Source organism: Equus asinus, chromosome 5 (genome assembly GCF_041296235.1).
Source record: "Equus asinus isolate D_3611 breed Donkey chromosome 5, EquAss-T2T_v2, whole genome shotgun sequence".
NCBI classification, from domain to species: Eukaryota; Metazoa; Chordata; class Mammalia; order Perissodactyla; family Equidae; genus Equus; species Equus asinus.
The window spans coordinates 85,185,863-85,211,665 of NC_091794.1; the positions used below are offsets into that span (position 1 = coordinate 85,185,863).

The window sequence follows — 25,803 nt, forward strand, 5'->3', positions numbered from 1 at the left end:
ATAAATATCCTAGCCCTTGCCCCCCAGAAGCACGTGATCAGGTGGGAAGGAGAGTGGTACCTGATGCTCAGGGGAAGAAGTCCTCGACTGGGGCCCCAGGCTGGACTGAGATGCTGTCCTCCTGTTCCGATCCCCTCCCCCTGCACCTGCCTGGGGCTCCAATTGGAGCACTTTGTTTTTCTATTTCTGGGGTCTTTTTCAGAGCCCAGCCAAGTTTCTTAAAGAGATGGCTTTAAGGATCACTTCCATGATCATCTTTTGGGTCTGTATAGCTCTGGTTTGCTCTCACCTGAGCTCTATTCCCAGAGTTTCAGTTGTCAGCTAGAAATTTCCAGTTGAAGATTTTCTCCAGTATTTCAAAAGCAACATACCTGAAACTGATGCTAATCAACTTTCTCCCCCCTAAAACCACCAAAAAGCAAACAAAGCAATTCCACTCCCACCTTTGTATGTTAAATTGTTCATTCATTGATTAATTCATTCAGCAAAAATGTATTGAGTCTCTCCCATGTGCCAGGCGCTCTTCTGGGTACTGGAGGTCCTGCCCTCTTGCATTTTTATATATATATGTGTATATATGTGCCAATGGAGGAGTGTGTGGGTTTTCTCATATCAGATATGTTTTGGTTTTCAATACCAATTTTGCAATTCTCTGACACCAACTGTGTGTCCAGTAATTCAATTCCATCCTGACACAAACTCCCAGAGTTAGCGCAGACCCCACAGGTCAAGGGCTGAGCCCCACCAGACCACTCCCACTTCAGATGCCAGCTTCAGGTGGCGTTCCCAGGCTGCTCACACTTCTGCCCCACTGACTGCAAGTTCAGGGGTTCCCAGGTTTGATAATCTGCTAGAACTCAGCGAAGTGCTTTGCTTACGATCACCGTTTATTATGAAGGATATGACTCAGGAACAGCCAAGTGGAAGAGAGGCATGGGGCGGGAGTTTCCCTGCCCTCTCTGGGCACACCACCCTCCCAGCACGTCAGTGTGGTCACCAACCCAGAAGCTCCCCAGACCCCATCCTCTAGGGGTCTCTGGAGGTTTCATATTACACGGGCGTGATGGATGACATCATTGGCCGTTGGTGATTACACTCAGTCTCTGGTCCTCTAAGCAAGTGCTTGGGCTTTCTGGTGACCAGCCCCCCTCTGAAGGCCCCACCAGGAGTTGTCTCATTAGCATAAACTGGTGTGGTGGGAAGGGGCTTATTATGAATAACAAAAGAGACCCTTCTCTTTCCTTAGGAAATTCCAGGGGTGTTAGGAGCTCTTGTGCCAGAAACTGGGGTCAGAGACCAAATACATACTTTTACTATACTGTAGGGAGACAGACAGTAAACGTGAACATAGAACGTCAGGAAGAATTGATCGCGGTGAGGACGCTAAAGCAGGGGAGGGGCTTGGTGGGAGACAGGAGCGTTTCTGTGTGTGGGCTGGTCAGGGGCAGCCTCTGAGGAAGTGGCATCTCAGAAGAGACTTGAATGACGTGAAGCAGGAGCCGAGCGAATGTCTGGAGAGGAGACCGCTCCCAGAAAAGGGAACAGTGCACCCCCCCCCCCCGCCCCCGCCAAGCACCTGGGGCGGGAGCACGGGCGGTGTGTCCATAGTACGAAACAGGTCATGGGGCTACACCCTGCCGGGCAAGGGGAGGGTGACGTGGTGGGAAGCTGCTGGACGATTTGAGTTAGCAAGCAGCTGGATCTGAGGACGTCCATCCCAGCTCTCTTGGTACCCTGTGTGGAAACGGTGGCGTGATCCTTAACTCCTCCTCCTCATCTGGTCGTTATGTTTAGATAATTACCTCCCCCAGCTCTGTGGTTCTTCTCTTTTCCTTTTCTCTTTCTGGTGGTGGCAGAACCCCCCTTGAGAATCCAGAAGCTGAACTATTTCCCTTACTAGAAAAGTGTCTAAAAACGTACATACAAATTTTGTGTACAATTGCCTGAATTTTCTGGATTCCTGATTTTTTAGCACCTCGCTTAGCCACTCTTGCCTTTGGAAAATCACTTAAGTTCTGTGAGTCTCAGTTGCAAGGATAAAATGATACTACGTATGTGAAGCACCAGTATAAAGCCAGGCACACACTCTCTGCAGCGTCACCTAAAACAGGCCAGTCATTTTGGTGCTCCCGAACTCAGTGCTGCTTCTGAACTCTGCTCACGAGGTTCCCCTCCTCTTACGTTATGCTCTTCCTTCGGGATGCCTGCTCCATCCCTCTCCTTAGTACTCGGACACTTTCTACACTGGTCCTGCTTCAGTCCCTCGTTCCACTTGGCTTCGTTCTCGTGTGGCTGTGTGCTGATTTTGGGTTTTTTTGTTTGCTTGTTTTATGAGGAAGCTTGGCCCTGAGCTAACATCAGTTACCAATCTTCCTCTTTTTGCTTGAGGAGGCTTGTTGCTGAGCCAACATCTGTGCCAGTCTTCCTCTATTTTGTATGTGGGGCACTGCCACACCATGGTTTGATGAGCAGTGTGTAGGTCTGTGCCAGGGATCCAAACCCACGGACCCCGGGCCACTGAAGCTGTGTGCGTGAACTTAACTGCTATGCCGCCGCGCTGCCCCTGGATGTGTGCTGATTCTGTATGTGCTTATCCCAACAGCCCCCTTCCTACAGTCCTCGGAGAAGGTGGAGGGAATCCCATGTCTCTACAGTAAATAGTTGATTGCTTTTAATGATTAAATCCTCTCGTGGTTGGTGCATCCTTTGGAACTGCAAATAAATTTCTTTGCTCCTTGAATACTGGGTTCTGGATTTAAGGCACCTTGGTTTACGTAGATTAATGACGTAATGCGAATTTGGGTGTTTTCAGCACTTCCCTTAGTGCTGAGGATAGGACTGCCTCATGTGAGAGCAAGGTGTAAGTTCAGAAATTCAGTTTTCATTTTCTAATTCCATTTCTCTCCCCCACCCCACCCCTTTTTGGCTTGAACAGCTTCCATCCTCCTCATCTGTGCAAGTTGCCACAGAAACAACCCAGAACAACCCAGAAGAGGAAATCACAGACACTGGAGGTGAAGAGTCACAGTCTGTCACCGAGAAGGAAAAGGAAGAGAAGGGTCCCTGTGACGCCAACTCAGAAATGCAGCAGATCCTAGCACGGGTCCGGCAGAACTTTGGCAAAATCAATGTCGTGCCTCAGTTTTCTGGGGATGACCTGGTTCCTTTGGAGATGTCAGACATCGAGGAGGAGCTCGAGAGCGTTTCCACAGCGGAGGAGGAGGAGCAGAAGGAGGAGGAGCTCCAAGGAGACGAGGAGGAGGAGTCTTACTCAGAGTCCCAGGAGGAGCATGCTGGAAATGACACCAAGGCGGTCATTAAAGCCCTGGATGAAAAGATCGCTAAATATCAGAAGTTTTTAAACAAGGCAAAGGCTAAGAAGTTTTCAGCAGTTCGGTAAGTGCGCTCATCTTCTCACGAATTGCGGTTTGCTCATTGCTTTCCCAGGAACTTGCCACGAGTGTGGGAGCAGCACTTTTATTCAGGGAGTTATTGCCATTTTCAAAAAGTGGTCTGTAAATTTTTAACATGGAGCTACAGCCTTTCCCGAAGGCCCAGGAGCTGCAAAGACTGCTGGATGGGGCCCTCCCAGTGGCGAAGGCTGCGTGAGGAGGATGGGGTTTCTGCAACCTGCGAGGCGCCTCGGTGTCCACGCGGCACGGCACGTGGGCAGGCAGGGACTGTGGGCCAGCTTCGTTACGTGACTTTTCTGTTTCAGAATATCTAAGGGACTCACTGAAAAGGTGTTTGCAAAAACTGAAGAACAAAGGAGAACAGCTGAAGAAGATGTAGAAGATAGAGGTAAAGTTAAATTATTTCAGTCATTTAGATGTGATTGTATCTTCAGAACTTTGGGACATCTGACGTTAATTTCCAGCTTCTCTCTTGTACTATCATCCACATGGGTATTTATCATACTTCGCCGGTTACCCTGGTTCCACATACTATTTATCATACAAACTGGATGATCCACTTTTCATTCTGTACACTTCTTGGGTTTAAATGGGTAATTCAGGAAACTTCCTCTGAAAAGAGTACATTATTAACCTCATAATCCAAGGGTGGATCCACAGACCAATTTTTTGTCGTGGGGAGGGGGGTGGTGGCGAGGTGGTTCTTGTGCTTATCCTTTACCCTGTTGGACTGACAGGTTCTATATCGAGCGTGTTTTCCTGACCTAAATGCACACCCCGCTGTGGCCCACGAGGCCCTGCCTGGTCCGGCGCCCTCCCAGCCCCCTGCTTTACTCGGCGCTTCCCTTGCCGCGCTCCGCCCACGCTCGCCCTCTTCCCCAGCACATAGGCTCATTCCCACCGTAGGGTTCATAGACACATTTTAAATAGAAAACTTCTCTTTCTCTTCTGTGTGTTCATGTATCGTTTCCAGCACCTACCAAAAAGGGAAAGAAGAGGAAGGCACAGACGGAAGAGGAACGTTCAAATAAAACTCGCAGGACGCTTACATCGAAGGAAGTATGTGTTTTTGGTCTTAAATGTCACCCGGGTGTAGAACGTAAAGAGGAGAAACGCAGTTCTTAAGACGCGCTCTTTCTGAAACTAATGGTCTGGAGTGGATTCCAGTGACCCCAGTTCTAAGTGACCTGGTTGAGGCCAGTGCAGTAGGATCAGGAGCTGGCCCACTGGAGGAAGTCATGTTGGAGGAGTTCCTGACTGCTGTCCTCGAGGTGGCCCCAGGGAAATGACACATGGTGAGCTGAGCTGTTTAGGCGGACAGGTCGCTGCCCTCTGCGAAGCTCAGCTTTCTAACTGTGTCCTTCAGAGCTGGAGTGGCCCTCTCGGGAGGTGAGGAGTCTGTCGGCAGTGTTCAGCCTTAGAATGGAGGACCACTTGTCAGGAATGCTGCAGAAAGGATTCAGGCCATGGATGAGGGTTGGACCAAGTGACGATCTGTAACTTGGAGTGGTCGCAGGTCACAGTGGAAGAGCACTTGGGTCTGTGGCTAGCACTGTCTCCAGTAGTTGTGGAAGCAGCCTGAGGAATGCAGCACAGAGAAACGGGGGCCTGGCTTATGACTCTGTGTTTGATTGGTTTTTTGTCTTCTTTTTTCTCCCCCATCTTTCGCAGCGGAGGCGAGCAGCCCGGCAGCAACAGTCTAGAAAAGTTGGTGTACGCTACTATGAGACACACAACGTGAAGAACAGGAACAGGAACAAAAAGAAGACCAATGACTCAGAGGGGCAGAAACACAAACACAAAAAATCCAAACAGAAGCAGTAATGTTTAAAAAGTTTATTAAATTATACAAAAATATGCAGTTAGAAATTGTGTTGTTTCTTCATGCCCAGTTGGCATTTCTAAGGCCATAATGCATTTGTTCTGAGGTTTGACAGTCAAAACTCTTCCCCTGTGCTAGCGAAAATAAAGATAAAGCCCGCTCACCCCCAAGGAGTTCAGTGATGGAGTCCGTTGGCACGTCCAACACTTAAATTAACTCTTAGTTCCAGTGTTACTGTCCTGTAAATGTCTGACAGAAACAGGGATGAGGTCTATAAAAGGGGAAATCTGGTATTTCTTTTGTACTTGTAGTTAGCAATTTGGAACAGAAGCCATTGGGAACAGAACTGTAAAAAGAAAACTTCAAGGATGTAGTGTACGTGGCCTGGGCTTTAAAATAAGAAGCAGCTCCAGCAGCTTCTGCTATCCTCCCTTGAGTCTGTTAAGTGGAACCATTTAGGATGTAATTGCTTTACTGTCAAGGAGTCGTGGAACGAGCGCATCTCAGGGAACAGAGTTCTTCTCCGTGAAATGACAGCACAGACAGGTCATGTTAGTGGAGTCTCAGAATTTCTCAGGACACCTGGGTGGGGGTGAAAGCGCTGACTTCAAGCTGAGGTTTGAGTGTCTGGGGCATGTCTGACTTGGTGGAGCACAGCTCTCGTCAGACTGCAGTTCTTCAGGGAGCCTCAAAGCCCTAACAGGGCAGATGTCAGGTAAGGTCCCCTCAGAGGGGAACGGAGTCCTTCTTCGTGCCTCCTGGGGGTACTGAGCCCTTGAGGCGTTCCACCTGGTGGGGCTGTTAGAGCCTTCTTCCTAGGTATGTTCTTGTGAGATGTGGCTGAATGATGGAAGTCACCCAGCTTGTCGCCCTAGCCCACCCTGGTCTGCCCTGGATTAAAGGTTTATGTCGCTAATTCATATTCTGGGTCTACAAAACCAGAAGAGTCCCGAGCCTCTACACTTTGAGTCTAACCTAAGAGGAACAGTAAAGTGCAGTTGTCCACAGGCCGTAGCCCAGCTGCAACCATTGGAACTGCATTTGAGTTTTGGGTGCCTCTCCAGTTGATTAAACATAGCTAGTCGAGGGGTAGTGGTTGGGGTTTGACTTTCTGCAGAATAAGGTGACCACATGAGTGGTGGAGGAGGAGCTGAGGTGCAGGCAGCTCACACTGGACACTGGGACTCCTTTGCAGCAAACACTGACTTTCTCAAAAGCCACGGGTTTGACTCTGCCATTGCTTCCTCACCCAGGCAGTCTGAAACTGAGGAGGGGGTCCGGTTGACTTGGCAGGTGGGGACAAGATGATACAGTATAAAACCAAAGCTCCAAAATGAGTTACTAGAACTGCATTGGAGTGGGGGCGATGAAGAGACAGCAGATAAGGGAAAGACGGGCCTGAGAAGCCCAAGTTAAGGTGCAAGATGAATTGTAGACCAAAAATGCCGGGGAGAGGAGCAGCTTCATTTGGCCAGAAACCAGGGACGGTGTGGAGTGATGCTGAGAGAGCAGCTGCTTCACCTGAGGGATGAAGCAGAAAGGGGTGAATTCTAAGTCTTCCTATCTGAGTTGGCAAATCCCAGGGTGGGCGAGGAAGCCACATACTGAGACTACCTGGGCTACACCACCTTCCACTGCCAAACGAAGAGCCTGCCAGCCAGAGCTGAGGTGTTTCAAGGCACTGGGGCAATGGCGTGACTTCTGACAGACAGGTAGGTGGTGATCAGGGGAGGGGGGCAGCTTGTTCACTCAGGAAACTAGCTTTTTATTACAGAGGGCTTATGATGGGGCGGTGGTGCTTGCTGAGACCCATGTGGAAATTATCACTTCTTTGGTGCAATAATGCCTTCCAGTTGGGCCTGAAAAACAAAACAAACTCTGTTAATATTTGAAACTTGCAGCCTAATGCAAATAGCTGAGAGGTGATAAAAGCCTCTGGGAAGGATAATCTAAATGCTGCCACTCCAAGTGTTCTTTCCTTTCATTCCCAACTCCATATTTTCTAGATTAGCTGGTTCTGGCTTGGCATACAGTCTTGCTACATTATGAGAAAGCAGAGCTGTCCTGGTTTCCGTACAATAATGGCTCAGTGTATAACATAAAGCACTGAAAAGGAAATTGAATAAAACTTGTTGAAATAGTGGTTTTTCATGGCTCAGATTTCAGGCCTGAACACGTCCGCTGAGTTAAACATTTGGCTCTCTGGTTTGGGATCCCGGGAGCTCTGTGCTGGGACAAGAGGTTTGGGAAACAGCAAATTTGCAGCGACTGAGACAACTTGACACCCAATTAGAGAAAATTGCTACCGGTGAGTAGGGAGCTGTCCATCTTGTATGTAAAGCTTAAGACGCTTGGGAGTTATTTACTCTGCTCCTCTGACAGCCAGTGAAATAATTTACCATCATGGTGTGTGGACAGATCTTTAAGTAGGTCTATCCTGGGGGTTGCAAACACTGCTTTATTTGCAGTACAGCTTTGAGCCAATAAAAATCACTCACTTCTAAACAGTCGTTCACCCTGGGGATTACAGGGTTGCTTATAAATGTTTGAAAGATGCCAAGTTGTTCTGCTTTGCTCTTGCTGCCAGTACTATAGGAAGAACTGAGGAACTTGGGCTTGTGATAAAGGAACATGGAAGATAAGGGAGGCAGCTTCAGGGGCTGCTAAGTAAACAGATTCACATCTGGCTGTGAATGTTTCTAGCTTTTCTTTGTTTTTGTTAAACTTCTCAGCAACAAGAAAATCTATGTCATCCTTCACCAGCCGTTAATCCAAGCCCTTCTTTATCTCAAATGCCCGGCCCTCTTGGCTTATAGCGCCAACAAGCCTGCCAATTGCAAGAATGTAAGCGTTCTATGAGACTAGGGAGGAGAGGGAGATAAGACATGTGGGGGGGCGGGGCGCCCCTTCTGGGAGAAAGCCACTAAGTGTCAACAGGCCACATATCTAGAGCAGTGGTTCTCAAACTTCAGCAAGCATCAGAATCACCGAGACCTGGTTAGAAACAGACTGTTGGACCCCAGCCCAAACTTTCTGATTTAGTAGATTGGGGTGGGCCCGAGAATTTGTATTTCTAGAAGTTGCCACGTGATGAGGATGATGCTGGTCTAGGGCCCAGCCTTTGAGAAGCTTTGGACCAGAGAGCCTGGAGTCTGAGAGGCCCGGCCCTCTGCCCAGTCCTTTTGACGAGTCCCCTCCCTCCCTTCAGATCAACTGGATAAAATACCACCAGCAAAAGGGACAAACACCTATAGCAACTTCCTTTCACCGCACACCTGGGGAAGGTTCCCGATCTGAAATAGTTCTTCCCTCTCAAACGGCCTTCCCTGGGCGCCCCAAAAGCTGTGCCTCGGAGGGACTGCCCGGGGAAAGCACTCCTATGAGGCCCCGCTGAAGAGATCCAGCCCTCTAGGAAGGCTCCAGAACATCAGCCATGACGGGAGAGAAGTTCCGCTTTTTGCCATATCCACCTCTCCTAAAGGATGGGCAACTTTCCTCCAAGAGAAAAAAAAACTCCACTGGAGAGCCGGGCCGCCATGTCACGGGGATTCAGAGCTGAGAATAGAGACCCTCTCCAGAGCCAGATGGACGGAGAATCTGGGTAATGAACTCCCACCTCCCCCCCACCCCGTAAAAGAGTCAGCTTCCTCTACTCCAGTGCATGTGGACACGGTATCTAGAAGTCCTCTGTAGGGAAAGGACCCAAGTGCCGGGCCTGCCTGGCTGGGGGCGGGCGTGTGGAAGCACCTCCACCTGGGCCTGCGCATCGACTACCTTTAGCTGCTGATTCGTCCGCTTTAGGAACTGAATCTCCTCGTTGTGCTTCTTCTCCTCCACCTGCCTCCTCTCAGTCTCCCGCTTCTCGGTGGCCTCACATTTTGCCTTCTGCTCGTTCACTTGCCTCTCCAAATCTCTCTTCTCCGTTTCCAATTCTGTAATCTGAGGACAGAACCCCAAGTCATCCTGGGATGTCACCAAGTGGCAGAGTGATGCGAGTGCCTGGGTGGAGGGTTCTTGGGACACAGCTGTCCAACCCAAGACATTGCCAGGGTCTGTACTGCCACCCAGTGGGAGATCAGTGACTGGCATGGCATGTCCAAGAGGAGAGAACTCGGCCATGACCAGGGTTGGCTGTTACACTCTGAGCCCTGGGGTCCTCACTGAGGTCGTGGGAGAGCACCCCAGGAGGCCAGACTTGAGTGCTGGAATGACAACCATGTGGCCCCGAGATTGACAGAAGAGTCACAGAGGCCCAAAGTCTCGTGATAAACCCCACTCACTTTCCTCTCCATGTCTGACTTCCCCTGTTCGGCCTGCAGCGCCTTCCTCATGCCAAACGCCACGCTGCTCTCATACAAGGTCTGGTAGGCAGCGATGGTCATGCGGATCTCGTCCCGGACCCGCAGCAGCAGCAGCCCTCTCTCCGCGCAGTTGATGGTGACCTCCCGGATCAGCTCATCTTCCAGTGAACATACATACACAGTGAGGTCAGAGAAGACAGACAGGAGGGAAATCCACCATGTCTACTGCAAACCACCCTTCCCACTGGGAAGGGCCTAGGGGGTGTCCTCCTCACTTGGAGACAGGCCTCAAGGAGGAGCCTTGAATGGCCCCAGGAGCCTTGCCATACAGCCACTGCTCTGAACTTGACACTTGGGAGAACAGGCAGTCGGCAAGCCCGGCATGGCCAGAGCAGAGGCAGGCAAGAGTCCCAGGTCTGTTTGCAGCCGGGGACCCTTCTCTTCCGTCCTCAGTCAGCAACTGGGTACCATTCAAAGAAATCTGACTTTTTCAACTCGAAGATGGTGGCTGGGAAATCCTATGGGCCCCCTTGGCTGGACTGTTTGGGGCTGGAAACAGTAGCATCTAGAGCTTGCCCACCCATCTCCTCCATAAATGCTGACCTGGAGGGCCAACCATAATCATACGCAGACTGAAGGGAGCTGCTAGACCCAGCAGCTGCCTCAGGGTTTGGAGGTGATTTGCATGTCGGCGTCCACACCGGCCAGTGAGATTGGGCCAAGGGATAGCCATCTGACACCAGCACTTGTGGAGTGAAACCTTAAATCCCTTGTGTCTGTCGCTTAACAACAAATTACCCTGAAATCTTTTTCTTGACCAAGGGCCGAATGTTGATAGATGGATATAAATATAGAACATTTTTCTAATAAAAAAATTAACACATGCTTATTATAGAAGTCTCTGAAAAAACAAAGATTTACAATGGCAGTTCTCATCTTACTCCAAACAACTGCTAAGGGGTGAGGGACCAGGTTGTCAGAGATACTGGGACTGGTAAGAGAGGGACTGGTAGGAGAGGCGCGGCTGGAGGGGGTAGGGGGTGCAGGGAGCACTTCCTGGGGGGGCAGAGAGGGAGGAACCAGATGATTCCAGGATGGGGTGGGCTGTGGCTCGGGGATACTCAGGGCTTGGGTCTGTGCCGAAGAGGAAGGGAAGGAGGCGGAACTGTACCGTACCCCACCCCCGGGCCACTCACCGAAACACTGTGAGTAGAGCTCCCGGCGGACAGGGCAGATGCCAGTCTCCCGGGCCTGCCGCTGCTGCAGCTTCAGGTCCAGCTGTTCCTGGAGATGCACCACATCCATCCGGGTGCTGGGGGTGCTGGACACCTGCTGGATCCATAGCTGCGTATCTTCCACCCACTCCCTGCGGCACAGACACAGCCAGGCTGAGAGAAACCCATTGACCAGAGAGGGTCCTCGAGACATGAGCAGAGATGGCCCTTTGAGCCCTCTGCCTGAGAGGAGTGAGGGGCAGCTCTGTCCTCAACCCACCAGAATCCTCCATCCTTCTCTCTTCCTTGGGGAGCGTGTGGTTCCAAGGCCACACCCACTATGCTGCCTCCACAGGGCCCCTACCTTGGGGCTGGGCCATCTCCACTCTCCCACAGCCCTCCATGAAATCATCACCCATGTTCCAGATCTTACCCTCCTAACATGGTGAGGACAGATATATGGTCGTTGCTGCTTGATCTGAACAGAAGGGACAGTGGGAATTCCCCCACCGACTTCTTGGGGGGGACACACAAGGCACCACAAATCTTGTGCCAGCCAGAAAGAGGCGAATGCATATACTGGGGAGTACGGAGGTTCTTGAAGGCGTGTGCCTCTATGGGCCTCCCCATAGTGAACCTTGTGTCAGAGGCATGGCCAGGTTCCAGAATCATGAGGAGGGAGTCTGAGGGCAGAACCGCTACGTGGGGAGAGAATTTCCATGCATTGGTGGGAGGGCATCAATTGAAAAATCCCCCCTCCTTCGACCTCCATCTCAGAGGAAATCGCAGTCCCTCTTTTACTGTTTCTCCTTTCCATCATAGCTTTAAAAACTGTGCTATCAGCTTACTACATAAAAACAGAAAAGGCATGCCACATAGTGATGAATGTCGCTGCAGAAGAAAGAAGCAGGGGAAGGGGATGGTGAAGAAAGGAGAAGGCGCTCTTTCATATGGCTTCTCAAGGAAGGCCTCCTTGAGGAAATGACATTTGAGCAAGACCTGAGTGAAGAAACGAAGAGAACCAGGTGGCTATCAGGGGAAGAGTATCCTCAGCAGTGAGAACAGCCAGTACCAAGGCCCTGAGATGGAAGAGTGGTGGAAGTGTTTCAGAAACAGCCAGCAGAGGTCCCTGTGGCACTAGCACAGTGAGCAAGGAGGAAAACAACGTAAGGTCCCGGGTCTATCAGGGGCCAGATCGTGCCAGGTCTCCTAGGCACTGTAAGGACTTTGGATTTTAGTCTGAGTGAGCTGGGAGGCCGTTAAAGAGTTTCTGGCAGAAGACTGGCATGATCGGACTTATGATTTCAGAGCTGTGTGGAGAATGGATTGAAGGAGCAAAGAGTGGAAGCAGGGTTTTCAGATGGGAGGCCATTGCAGTAATGCCAGTGACAAAGAATGACTAGGAACAAGATGGTGGAGACAGAGGTGGTGAAAAGTGGTTGAATTTGGAATATAATTTGAAGGTGGAGCCAAAAGAATTTGATGAAGGATAGGACATGTGCCATGAGAGACCAAAAGGAATGAAAGGTGGCCTGAGCCAGCCCCAGTAGCCTAGCAGTTAAGTTCAGTGTGCTCCACTTTGGCGGCCCAGGTTCGCTTCCTGGGTGTGGACCTACACTGCTCATCTGGTCAGCAGCCATGCTGTGGTGGTGGCTCACATACAAAAAGAGAAAGATTGGCAGTGAATATTAGCTCAGGGCAAATCTTCTTTAGAAAAAAAAAAAGAAAAGAAAGAAAGGTGCCCGAACCCCTCGTAAAAAGGAGAAGATTGGGGATGAGCAGGTTGGAGGAGGAAGAAATTGTGATTTATCGCGGACATGTTGAGTTTGAGATGTCTGTTAGACATCTTCATGAAGGTAATGAGGAAGCAATAGAACATACGGGTCTGGAGTTTAGGGGAGAGGATGGGGCTGGAAATGCACATTTGGGAGCCATCAACATACAGATGGGCTTTAAAGCCATAAGCCTGGGCGTGAGCACTCAGGAAATGAGGATGGATAGAGAAGAGGGCTCGACCCACCCTCCCAGCATCCAGCCATCTGCACGCTCTAGGAGCTCGGGGATGCTGGCAGGAAACTCCAGCCAGGAACAGAGACAGACTGCCTCTCCCCACATTCCCAAGCTGTGGGATGCAAAGGCCTTCTCCCAGCCAGTGTTCCTGCTTTGTTACCTTGGGGGCAGGATGGCATTCAAGATTTCTTCTGCCTGCTTTGTAGGATCCGGGACACAGGAAGCTGCGAGCTTGGTCTTTGGTGGCTGTGGGACTGGACCTGAGGGTCCAGGCTGCTGGGGGCTGACTTTCAGTGGCCGAGCCTGAGAAGAAGGGACAAGTCAGGGCAGGAGGTGATTCAGACACTCAGTTCCACACATTCTGGCCTTCTAGATTGCTCCAAGTCTCCTACACACCCTCACCTATTCCCAGTTCCCTTTCCCCATCCATCTTCTCAGCACAAGTTATGCCTCAGAGCTGAAGGAGGCCATAAAGAGTCTCTGATCCCACAGCAACCCAATGCTTGTATCTCCTTGAACGGATATTTCTGGTACAGGTGCTCAAGCCTCTGCTTTCACACCTCTAGTGATGGAGCAATCACTACCAGATCTATTTGGGACCCATCCACCATGAAAAAGAGCCCCATTCATCTCCCTGTGACCTCCTTCCCCAATATAACTCTGCCCTCGGGGGTCACCCAACATCTGGGCTTCTTCTAACGCTCTCACACTCTCCTTCCCCCGGCCCAATTCCCTTTACTCCCAGTCTCTGTCCCTCGAGACTCCCGATCCTCAGACTCCCGATCCTCAACGAGGGGATCTCTTTCCCCATCGGAGTTTCGCGGCTCCCCCGCCCCTTGAGACCCGTCCTTACTTTGGGACTCCGTTTCTCCGTGTTCCGGCTCACCAACACCGGCGTGTCATACTTGAGCAGTGAGTCCGCGGGGGGGATCATGGCGGCGGCGAGAGGAGTAGCCCAGCTGCTGCCCCTCCGGTCCCGGCCTTGTTTGCCGTCACCATGGAAACCTCCTCTCCCAGCCTCATGGCCTGGGCGGGGCTTCGCGGTGGGGCGGGGCCAGCGGCGCGCGAGTTTCTGCACAGCTTTTCCGGTGCTTAACTTGTCAGGCCTCCTGCTCCCCGGGTCGCCTCCGTAGTCTTGGAAACTGGGAGAACACGGGTTCGAGTCCCTGCGCTGCGTCTAGCTCACAGGTTGAATGAGGCGGCAGATCACCTTCTCCGACCTCTGATTTTGTCACCTGCAAAATGGGAGTCATCTGACTCCTCAGTGAAAGGTTGGGGAAAAGTCCCGGAGGAAGGCATCTGGGATTCCCAGGTTTTAAAAAGTATTTGTTTTGAATTAGATGGAGAAATGACAACATAACAGAAAGTTCAGGAATAGAAGGGAAATACCTATGATCTGCCCACAGGCTACCATCTAGGATTGCATTTGCTTCTCTTCTTTCCTAAACGTATTTCTAAACGTGAATGAAACCAGTTTGCGCACAATTTTGTATCCTGCTTCTTCCGTTTAACAAGTCAGGGTTTTTTCCGTTTGTCATACAGAGTTCGTAAATAGCATTGCGAATGGCGACATAACATCCATCGGTTCGGTAAACAGTTTCCTACTACTGGGCATTTCGGGTGTCTCAGTGTTTAGTAATTACTAACAACGCGGCAAGAAGCAGCCTAGAGAGTAGCTTTTTCCCAGAAGTTTGCTTTTGAAACCTAAAACTCCCGCCACGGAGACAGCTCCCTACGGCCCCGCCCACTACTGCGTCATGGTCACGTGTTCAGCCCCTCCGCCGCGAGGGTTTCTGGGAGAGCGCGCACCACGGAAGCGGAAGTCCAGGGGTTAAACGCGTCACTTCCTTCAGCCAGAGGAGCGCAACGGATCTCTCTTCGCTTAGTTCAGCCTATATCTCAGCATGAAGGAGGTGAAGAGCGAGCGGGAACGGGGGAGCCGACGACGGCACCGGGACGGGGACGTGGTGGCGGCGGCGGCGGCAGTGGTGGTGAAGCAGGAGCGCCTGAGCCCGGAAGCCGCGCCTCCCGCCCACCGCCGTCCGGACTCCGCCGGTGGGAGCCCGTCCCCGCCGGCCGGCGAGCCGGGCCGCCCTGGTCACCGCGGGAACCGAGCCCGGGGAGGTAGCCGGTAAGTGGGAAGCAGCCCGGGGTGGACCTTGGGTCGGGCTCGTTGAGAAGGGAGGACAGGGCTAGCGTCAGAAACACGCCTGGATGCTGGGCGCGGCAGCTTGGACTTCATCGGAGGGCGGTGGAAGTGACCCGCTCGTGCTTGGGTGAAAGGTTTCCTCCGGCACCTGTCACTGGTGTTATAGCGGGGCCTTAAGCGCCTAAAGGGCAGGATCCGCCCCTTCCTCTCTGTGTGCCCAGCACTTCGCTGAGTATGGCCCAGCGGGTCGCACTGATCATTTTAAGTTGAAATGAAAGATTTTCCCCATCTGCCTGTCTTTTCAATCATCTGCTCCAAAAGATTTTCACATCGAGGGCCTAGGCAATCTACCTGGTAGAAATTCTTGAAAAAAAAATTGTCTCTTGCTAGACTCGTTCATTTATTCATTCATTCAGCATAGTTTTACTGAGTGCTATAATGTGCTGAAGACTAGGGGCCGCAAGGGTGAACAAGGTAGATGGCCTTTACCCTAGCGAAGGTGACGTCTAGCCCTGAGACAAAATAGCAAGCAAAGAAAATCGTTTGCGTTAGTGATAGATATTAGGGATAGGTTAAAACATTCATGTGATAGTGAGAGACTGGAGGGAAGTGGGAGAAGGCCTCTTTGAATAGGAGCCATTTGAGCTGAGACCTGAATGATAAGAATAATCCAGCCTTGTAAAGATCTAGGCATAGGAAACAACACGTGCAAAGAACCTGAAGTGGAATTAATTGTGATCGTTCCAGAAATAGGAAAAAAAAAAGTAGTGATCAAGCAGAGTGGTGGGAATGAGGTGGGAGAGGGAGGAGATGGAGCCAGAGAACTTGCTGATGGATTGTATGTGGTTATGGGGGAAAGAGTAGCGGGTGGTTGTTGGTGGTGAGGAAAAAAAAGAGTCAAGGGCGACTTACAGGTTTGGCTTGAGGACCAGGGTGGATGGTGATGCCTGTTACCAAGATGGCAGAGACTGAGAGAGGAAAGGTTTTTGAGGGGTGGAAATCAAGCTATGTTCTCTAAGCAAGAAGGTTCAGTAAGCAGTTCTATGTGTGGGTCTGGAACTCAAAGGAGCTGGTAGGACTAGGCAAGGGGAGCTCCTGCCCCCTTGGTGTGTCAGCAGAGACCTTCACAAATGTGGTGTTGGTGTTAGCAGGTGAGCCTGATACTTGCAGCTAATTTATAAGGGGGAAGGGAAATTGAGATAAAATCCTGTGTGTCCCATGCTCTGAAAAGGTCCCCAGCCAAAAAGAAAAACAAGTCCTCAGGGAGAAGAAGCAAGTCTCCTCGGAGTAAGAGAAGCCGAAGCCCTCACCACTCAATGGTCAAAGTGAAGCAGGTAAGTGGATTGAGATGTTTTGATACTGGGTCCGAATCTGGAGCCTCTTCCCCTCCTAGCTGGAGTGTCGTGTACCTGTACCTGCAGTGGGCTTTTCTAAAAACTGGTTTTAGGTATTTTTTTTTTCTGCTTGCTTTTTGTTTTGAGGTAGTTGTCAATTCACACGCAGTTGTAAGAAATCATACAGAAGTGTACTCTTCACCCTGTTTCTACAATGGTAACATCTTACCGAAGTATAGTACAATATCAAACCAGAATATTGACATCAACACAGAACACTTCCATCGCCACAAGGATCTCTCCTGTTGTCCTTTATAGTCACATCCACTTCCCTCCCACCCGTACCCCTCCACTCTTGGCAGCTTCTAATCTGTTCTCCATTTCCATAATTTTGTCACTTCAAGAATGTTATGTAAATGGAATCATACAGTAGGTAACCCTTAGGGTTTGGCTTTTTTTACTCAGCGCAATTCTTTGGAGAGTCTTTCAGGTTGTTGCATCTATCAGTGTTCATTCTTTTTTATTGCTGAGTGGTATTCAATGGTATGGATTTAACAGTTTGTGAATTAACAAACATCTGAGTTGTTGCCCGGTTTTCACTGTTATGCGTAAGGCTGCTACATAAACATTTGTGTACAGGTTTTTGTGTGAACATAAGTTTTCATTTCTCTGGAATAAATGTCCAGAAGTGCAATTGCTGGATCATCTGGTAGTTGCATATTTAATTTTTTTAAGAACTTGCCAACCTGTTTTCCAGAGAGGCTGTATTAGTTTGCAAGGATTTCCATAACAAATACCGCAGATTGGATGCCTTAAACAACAGAAACTTATTTCTCACAGTTTCAGAGACTGGCAGTCGAAGACCACGGTGTCAGCAGATTTGGTTCCCCCTGAGGCCTCTCTCCTTCTCCTCTCTCCTCCTGTGTGTCCTCACACAGCCTTCCGTCTGTGTGCTCATGTCCCTGGGGTCTCTTCCTCCTCTTCTAAGGACACCAGTCACACTGGACTAGGCCCTCACTCTCATTTTAACTTCATCAGTCCTTTAAAGACCTTATCTCCAAACAATGGTTATATTCTGAGGTTTGGGGGTTGGGATTCAACATAGGAATTTTGTGGAACATAGAGAATTTGATCCATAACAGTGGCTATACCTTTTACATTCCCACCTGGAATGCATGAATGATCCAATTTCTCTGCATCCTCACTAGCATTAGTATTGGCACTGTTTTTTATTAGCCGTTCTGATAGGTGTGTAGTGCTATCTCATTGTGACTTTAATTTGCATTTCCCTGGTGGTTATTGTGGTTGAACATCTTGTCCTGTGCTTATTTGCCATGTGTGTATCCTCTCAGAGGAAATGTGTCTTCGTGTCTTTTGCCTGTTTTCTAGTTGGATTAAGAGTTCTTTGTAGAGTCCAGGTACTAGGCCTTTTTGGGTGTGTGGTTTGTAAATATTTTATTCCAGTCTGTACCTTGTCTTTTTATTCTCTTAACAGGGTTTTTCTCAGAGCAAAAGTTTTTTAATTTTGATGAAGTCCAGCTTATCCCTTTTTCCTTTTCTGGACTGTGCTTTTTGGTGTCATGTCTAAGAACTTTTTGCCTCGCTGCCCTAGATCCCGAAGATATGTTTTTTCCTTAAAGTTTTACTTTTAAGTCCATGATCTATTTGAGTTCGTTGGGCTAAACCTCATGAGCCTTAGGTCGAAGTTTATTTTTTGGCTTCTGAATATCCACTTGCTCCAGCACCATTTTTCCTTGCTTGAATTGCTTTTGCTTCTTTGTCAGGAATCGTTTGGGCGTGTGTGTGGGTTTATTTCTGGGTTCTCTGTTCTGTTCCATTGATCTGTCTGTCATTCTGCCGATACCACACAATCTTGATTACTCTGGCTATATAAGTTGTCTTAAATCAGATAGACTGATTTTTCTCACTTTCTTCTTTTTTAAAATTGTTTTAGAGCAATCTTGTCTGTATCTATTTAAAAAAAAAAACCTTGCTAGAATTTTGGTAGGAATTGTGTTAAACCTGAATTTTGGAGAGAATTGGCTTTCTGATTATGTTGAGTCTTCCACTCCGTGAACACTGTGTGTCTCCGTTTATTTAGATCTTTGATTTCTTTCATCAGCATTTGTAGTTTTCCTGGACGTGTTTTCTAAGACTTACACTCGTTTGGTTGGGTTTTTTTGGAATGATTATAATTGATATTTTAAATTTCGCTATCCACATGTTCATTGCTAGTATATAGAAATAGAATTGATTTTCATGTGTTTATCTTATATTCTTTGACCTTACGAACTCATTTATTCTAGGAGATTTTTTGTAGATTACTCAGGATTTTCTGCATAGAGTCATATCTGCAACTAGGGACAGTTTTATTTCTTCTTTACAATCCGTATGCATTTTATTTCCTTCCTTGTTGCACTGGCTGGGACTTCCAGCACTGTGTTCAATAAGAGTGGTGAGAGCAGACACCCTTGCCTTGTCCTCAGTCTTGAGAGACAAGCATTCAGACTTCTTTTTAAAGAAACTCTTATGTTACAAATACCAGCAGGGTCACCCATGGTGCACAGGTTCAGTGGAGCTTCCAGACTAAGACAGGAAGAAGGACCTGGCCACCCACTTCTGAAAAAAACTGGCTATGGAAACCTACGAATAGCAGTGGAGCATTGTCTGATACAGTGCCGGAAAGTGAGAGGATGGCACAAAAAGACCAAGCAGGGTTACGCTCTGCTGTCCACAGGGTTGCTAGGAGTTGGAATTGACTCTCTGGCACTAACAGCTGTGTTTCAAAATGCCAACAGAGACACTGGCTTTAAGAAAAGGGATTTTCCTATGAATTTGAGAGACTGTAGGCCAACTTTCTACTACCTTGAAGATGTAAAGCCAGACAGTCTTGAGGGTCTGTCACATGAGTTGGTCAGGCACTGCTTTGGCTATCTCAGAATTCACCCCCTGGAACCACAGCACCCAGATTGAGCATCTCAGACCACTTGGAGTTGTTTGTTTGTTTATGTACAACTTGCAGCTGTTTTCCTCTGGTTTCTAAATCAGCATTTTACAATGACTCCTGGGGCCTTTAGCATGGAACTTTTCTGTGATTATTATTATTTTAAAGTGTTTTGGTTTGCTAACTTCCCTCCTGACCCCAAATTATGTCTTTAAACGCTGATTTCTGTGTATTAATTAGCTAGAAACTTGGAAATGGCTCTCAAGCAAAAGGGCTTGACAGGCAGTTGAAATGAAGTGACTTTCACGTGGATCGTAGGAGTGCACGCAGCCTCTGACTGAAGCATGACTTGTGCTGGCAGGTGTTCTCTTCTCCACCCCCGCATTGCCGCTTAAAAAGATTGATTGATTGCATGCTCATTGTGATAACACGGAAGTATGTAAAATAAAAAGTGAGAGTATGGTGTGTGTAGTATATGGTTACTCCTCTCATTATCCCCCACATCGCACCCCTACCCCCAAACAAAGAATCACCTCACTCCCCAGAGGTAACCATTTTAATAGTTTGATATTTCTACTTCAAGGCTCTATTATACTTATGTTCTCTTCTTTTCCTTTATGTTTTGGGGTGTGTGTGTGTGTGCGTGTGTGTTTATATGTATTCCATACAAAGATTTTAGTTTAAAAAAAGCCATGTTATATGTAGTATCCCACTTGACTTAGCAATGATTGAGAGAGTATATTGGAATCTTGGTTATTTTGTGTTATCTGATTATTTAGTTTGTCATTTTCTCTCCATAGTTTTTACTCATTTTGCTTGGCATACGCTTATTTAAAATGAAGACTGAGAATTGGCTGTTGGGTTTAGTGATGTAGAAGTCATTGGTGACCTTGACCGGCAATTTTAGTGGAGTAATAAGAGTGAAACTTAACTGGTGGGTTCAAAAGAAGATGGGAGAAGAATTGGAGGCTGGTTTAAAAAAACCTAACTCTTTTGAGGAGTTTTACTGCAAAGAGGAGTGAAGGTATAGAGTAGAGGCTGCCTTGGGAAATGGAGTCTAGAGAAGAGCAGATTCCTGTGCTGATGGGAATGATCCAGTAGAGAAGGGAGACTCTCGATGAGAGGGGATGGGATCGAGCTGCCAGTGTAGGAATTAGCTTTAGATAGACGCACAGTTAGTTCACTCAAGGTGACGGGAAAGGAAGGCAGAGTATATGGGTGTAGGTACTGGTAGGTGGGGAGGTGTCACTCACTTCTGACTGAGTGAATAAGGAATGGGGAGACCATGTAGGAGATTTGAGGAGAGAGAAGGGGTGAAACTGGGAGAATGAATGGATCGGGGAATGTAGGGTGGTTGCTGGGTGTCATGGGACCAGTCAGAATGGTGTTTTTTTGCTCCAGGCATTTTTATTTGCTTCATTCTCATTGTGGTTTTGCCAGGAGCGTGCAACAAAATGGCATAGGGGCAAGGGATTTGAATGTGTCTGCAAGGGAGCAGTCATGCCGCTTGACCGTGAAACTTAAATTAGACAGGAAGGGAGAGAGGCCTGCAAGAGGGTGAGGGACTGTGCAAAGGTAGTCGGATCAAAGGCTTGGATGTTTTATTGGGATAAGGATTGTGAGAATTGGGGAAATATGGGCTGGAAAGGGGGCCAGAAAGAGGATTGCTTGAGACTGAAATTAGAGAGGGGTTGCAGTTACTAGAAACAAAAAGGTCTGAGCATAAGTGTGGGAGTGAGTGGTTGAGGTGAAGGGAGGAGACAAATAACATCCCTGGAAGAGAGGAATTCAAAGGACAGAGAGGCCAGCACAGTAAGGGCCACCTATGTGTTACTGAAATCACCAAGAGTAATGTTGGAGAGAGTGACTTGAGCTAGAAGTACAATTGGCAAGAAGTGAGGGGACATGATTGAGGGAAATGAAAGTAATGGGTCATAATGGTCTTAGGGGTGATTGAGAGCTGGGGTTTTCTAGGGAGAGAGGAGAGCTTGGGGAGTATTTTAGAACTGGCAGTGAGAAGGAAGGAGGATGCCTGCCTTATGTCCAGACCCAGAGATGATGGGGGCTGGGGGAGTCTGGGGAAAAAACTGCTCCCGCTGAGAGAGCTGCAGGGCAGCAGTGTGCTAGGGCAGAGAGCGTTCTGTCAGAGCACAGGGGAAGGGAACGCACAGAGACAACGTTAAGGATGTAGATTTCACTGAGCTTTCCATTCCAGGGGGCCTCATAAAATGGTTTCAGGAGTTGAAGTAGGGTGGGATTTGGGGACAATAGTGGATGTACAATGCCGTATGGAGATTAGAATACAAAGGAGGTGGGGGTGATGGCTGGAGTCTGTGGCTTCTTATAGTGACTCCTCTAATCAGGGATAAAGGGTATAATGAGATTAGTCCTGGTGAACTCAAGGCAGATGGTGGTGGCAAGCTTGTGAATATCTGACAGTAGGAGGGATGGGGGTCTGAGGCTCCCTCTGGATGCTTGTCTTTGCAGACTAGGAAATCTAGGAAAACTGAGTCCTGCTCGGAGCAAGCAGGCCCCCACTTGACCCCTGGCATGTCAAGGAGAAGGCTTGGTGGGGGAGGGTGTCTCAGTCCCAGTGCTCAGTGTTCCCTCTGTACCCCTTTCCAGAAAGGGCGGCCTTGCGCATAGTGTCCTGGGCTCCCTCTTGAACTCTGATGCTTTGGTTATTAAGGATAAATTTATTTCGTGTGTTCATTAGATATTTATTCCTTCTGAAAACTGCTTTTGAAGATCCTTTGCTCATTTTTCTGTTGGATTGTTTTTCTTATTGATTTATTTTCTTATTGATATATTAATATATGTTATATGTTGCAAACATTTTCTACCAGGCTAATTTTCAGTGCTGTCTTTTTCAGTATTGAAACCATGGTCTATTTTTCCATTTTGTCAGATCTTTAAAAAGTAACTATTAGTACATTTTCACAGGTTTCTTCTTATATGTCCTGCATATTTCTTAAGTGTATTCGTAGGTAGTGAATAGTTTTTGTTACTGTCGAGATGAGCTCTTTTAAAACTCCTGTTACACTTTCACTTTGGGCATAAGAGACAGCTAGCTTTTTTCTTTGCATATTGGTCTCATACATGACTGCTTAACTCTCTTTGTTACTTCTGTTTTCTGTCTGTGCTTCCAAGTTTGCCTGTAGGCGCTTGTTTCTAGGGCTCAGCACACGGGCTTGCACAGTCAGAGCTCTGGTTGGGCAGCAGCATGGGGTATCTAGACTGCGTGGCCTTGCAAGGGAACATAACCACCACTGATGACCTTGTTTCTGTGGGACGTTTTGCTCTGAATGCCAAAGTCCACATTACAAACGACTTTTTGAACGCAGCTTGTTCATAGATCGTGGACTGCCTTTAGTTGACTGAGTCTCTTTGAATTTCAGGAACGTGAGGATCATCCCCGGAGAGGCCGGGAGGACCGGCCACACCGGGAACCTTCAGGACAGGAACACAGGCGAGCTAGGAACAGCGACCGAGACAGACACAGGGGCCACTCCCACCAGAGGAGAACCTCGAACGAGAGGCCTGGGAGTGGGCCGGCTCAGGGACGGGATCGAGACCCTCAGAACCTTCAGGCTCAGGAAGCAGAGCGGGAGTTTCATAACGCCCGGCGGCGGGAGCATCGCCAGAAGAATGAAGTCAGTGCTGGTGGTCTTGAGTCTCAGGAGTTGGTTCCTCGACCTAGTGGCAACAACAAAGACAAAGAGGTGCCTGTTAAAGAAAAGCCAAGCTTTGAACTTTCGGGGGCGCTTCTCGAGGACACCAACACTTTCCGGGGCGTAGTCATTAAATATAGCGAGCCCCCAGAAGCACGTATCCCAAAAAAACGGTGGCGTCTCTACCCCTTTAAAAATGATGAGGTGCTTCCAGTCATGTACATCCATCGACAGAGCGCTTACCTCCTGGGCCGACACCGCCGCATTGCAGACATTCCAATCGATCATCCTTCTTGTTCAAAGCAGCACGCAGTCTTTCAGTATCGGTGAGTTACATTTGCAGAAAGAAACTGAAGTGCAAACAGGAAGCTGAATGTCTCAGTTAGGATGACTGAGGTTTGTGTGCATGTGCGTGCAGAAGAATCCCCTACCCCCCGTGTCTACTATTAGTCTTAAGTATTCTTATTAACCCAACTGCCCCTTGAATAATCACTTACATCTGCATAAGAGCAGTGAACTTGGTGTCAGAAATCCAGATTCTGAATCCCGCCACTGCCACTTACCAGGTGTTTGACCTGGGGCACGAGCCACTCTGGGCCTCAGTTTCTACCCACCTCATGGGGCTCTTATGAGGGTTAAATGGAAATATAACTGAGAATGCCTGGCACGTGTGTTAGCTGAATCTGTATCTTGACAGTTTGCCTAGTACGTCTGTTATTGTTTGATCCGTGAGGAGGATAGGACAAGTGTTAACATCCCCATTTGACAGATGAGAAGACTGAAGCTCAGCAAATCAATGATCACCATAGTAGAATTCTGGCTTGAATCCAGCTCCCGTGACTCTGAAGTCCAGATCTACTCCTTTATTCCCACTGGGACAGGAGCTAAATTATATTGAAATATAGGTGAAAGAAGCATTATATTGATGATAAACAACACAAAAAATGTATTTTCTTAACCATAGCAAGAGGCCTTTGGATCCTGCGTTTTAAGCTTCTGATCTGCCGTGAACTCCCCGCTCCCCCACCAGCGACCAGTTCTCACCGTTTCTACTAAGTATATTTAACTTGCTCCCAATTTCCAGGTCATGCCTTACCCTTGATTTCCTAGAGTTTGAACTTGACCTGTGCTCAAGCCAGGTCTGCCTCATGCAGGCTGTGTTGGCAGAGAGGTGGATGCTCTGAGGCAGTTTGCTCAGCTCTCTCTCCCCTTTGTCTCTGCCAGGCTTGTGGAGTACACCCGTGCCGATGGGACGGTCGGCCGCAGAGTGAAGCCCTACATCATCGACCTTGGCTCGGGCAATGGGACGTTTTTGAACAACAAGCGCATTGAGCCGCAGAGATACTACGAACTGAAGGAAAAGGATGTCCTTAAATTTGGGTTCAGCAGCAGAGAGTATGTTCTGCTTCATGAGTCCTCTGACACCTCTGAAGTAGACAGGAAAGAAGATGAAGATGACGAGGAGGAGGAGGAAGTGTCTGACAGCTAGCAAACTAGGAAACAACCCAGACTCTTAGCGACCTTTTCTTTGTGCGAAGGCTTTGGGATTGACTCACGGAGCACCGTGGTGCTCTCCGTAACGCCTCTTATTGCCTTAAGTCTTTCCTCTGTTGCTGCCAGCTTATGTTGCAGTGTAAGAACACTGACTTCTGTTCGACTGACCTTTCTCTCTGGCACATCAGCCACATGCCTCTGGGCATTTGTTTTGAGAATAGTCTCACCAACACACCATGTTTTAGTAGAAGCGTTGTGGCTTTAGTTGGTGCTTTCAGAACTGCTGCCTAGGAAACTATAAGCCCTTGGTTAAAGGGAAACTGTGGTTTGTTCTCTTTGTACAGTTCCTTTATTTATATAGCTGTTAAGCTTTGTGGACCGGGTTTGTTTGTGTTTTTGTTTTTGGGGCAGACCCCTGAACAGAGAATCTTCCTAAGCTTTGGTTATCGCCAAAACAGCCTCCAGTATATACCAAAGCTTTGACTGGTTGAGCTCTTGAGTCACAGAAGTTGACTTTGCACTTCGTTTTTGGGGGGTGGGAGTCTACCACATGACCTCATTGTCGACTGTTGGACTTAAACAGATTCTTTATGGAGCCTGCTTAAGCAAACAACTGTCCGGGAACATCATGGCTACTGCCAGAGGGCACTGATGTAATGTCATGAGAGGCTGAAGTGGGTCGTGGATCTGTTTCCTGTGGAAGAATTCTGATTTCTCCATGGAGCATGTACATAACAATTTTGTTCATCTTATCTGTTCTTCAACTTTGCATTTTTATTCAAATGTGATCTCCTTTCTGCTTTCTTTAAGAAACACACTGTCCTTTATGTGGCAGGGTCCTTGCTTTATTCTAACAACGTGTGTATGTGTCTAAAGGAGACTGTGTAGTTTACATGTTTCATCCTTTTAAAGAACATTAAGAGAGGTTGTATTTACCTTCTCAAGGCTAGAAAGCATGGAAATTGCCCAGTTTCCTAATTTTCCACCAGAGGAATGTGTGTAAGTAGAAAAGTCGTAACTACTTACATATATTGTGTGTGTGGGTGTGTATATATATGTATATAAAGTGGTGTGTGAAAGAGCTGCATACTGATTTTCATATGAGAATGTTTTGTGATGTCAATGTAATACTACATTATAGGCAAAGGCCTCCCTGCATTTGAAGAGCAGGTTTTCATTTATATGTATTTTTGGGATAAAAAATAATAAAATTTGTAAATATAGCCTCACTTCAAAGAGTAATACTTTCCTAGCATAAAGGACCTTGTGTTGATAAGGCTATTTGCTGCTAACGGAATCTTTGTATCAATATTTTTGAGGTAACAATAGGTAGTTGTGGAGGGTGCCATGGGAGCAAGACGGGAAATAGTGAAGATAGGACCCACACTTGCATTGGAATCCAGATCCTCAAATCCCAGCGAGTGAGTGTTGGTCCTGTTGAAGCTGCAGTG

The 25,803-nt window shown here is 48.2% G+C and overlaps 3 protein-coding genes across 3 annotated transcripts in view; 2 read left to right on the plus strand and 1 right to left on the minus strand.

Moving 5' to 3' along the window:
• The window catches only part of GNL2 (G protein nucleolar 2), a 23,069-nt gene extending 17,799 nt beyond the window's left edge, over positions 1–5,270 (plus strand). Inside the window, exons 13-16 of the mRNA XM_014840158.3 lie at positions 2,936–3,396; positions 3,719–3,801; positions 4,387–4,472; positions 5,085–5,270. Of these exons, the coding sequence (XP_014695644.2) occupies positions 2,936–3,396; positions 3,719–3,801; positions 4,387–4,472; positions 5,085–5,237 (783 nt within the window). The 3' untranslated portion in view covers positions 5,238–5,270. The remainder of the gene's footprint in view (positions 1–2,935; positions 3,397–3,718; positions 3,802–4,386; positions 4,473–5,084) is intronic.
• On the minus strand, positions 5,235–13,771 carry DNALI1 (dynein axonemal light intermediate chain 1). The gene is made up of 6 exons (XM_014840159.3): positions 13,614–13,771; positions 12,921–13,063; positions 10,733–10,902; positions 9,516–9,694; positions 9,010–9,174; positions 5,235–7,094 (listed from the first exon to the last, which is right to left on the minus strand). Exons 1-6 carry the CDS (start codon positions 13,692–13,694, stop codon positions 7,059–7,061), a joined length of 774 nt encoding a protein of 257 aa, XP_014695645.2. The 5' UTR covers positions 13,695–13,771; the 3' UTR covers positions 5,235–7,058.
• A 799-nt stretch (positions 13,772–14,570) lies between these two features.
• Positions 14,571–25,575, plus strand: SNIP1 (Smad nuclear interacting protein 1). The gene is made up of 4 exons (XM_014840157.3): positions 14,571–14,891; positions 16,141–16,243; positions 22,586–23,184; positions 24,083–25,575. The coding sequence occupies exons 1-4, from the start codon at positions 14,665–14,667 to the stop codon at positions 24,345–24,347; spliced, it is 1,194 nt and encodes a 397-aa protein (XP_014695643.1). The 5' UTR covers positions 14,571–14,664; the 3' UTR covers positions 24,348–25,575.
• The last annotated feature ends 228 nt before the right edge of the window (positions 25,576–25,803 follow it).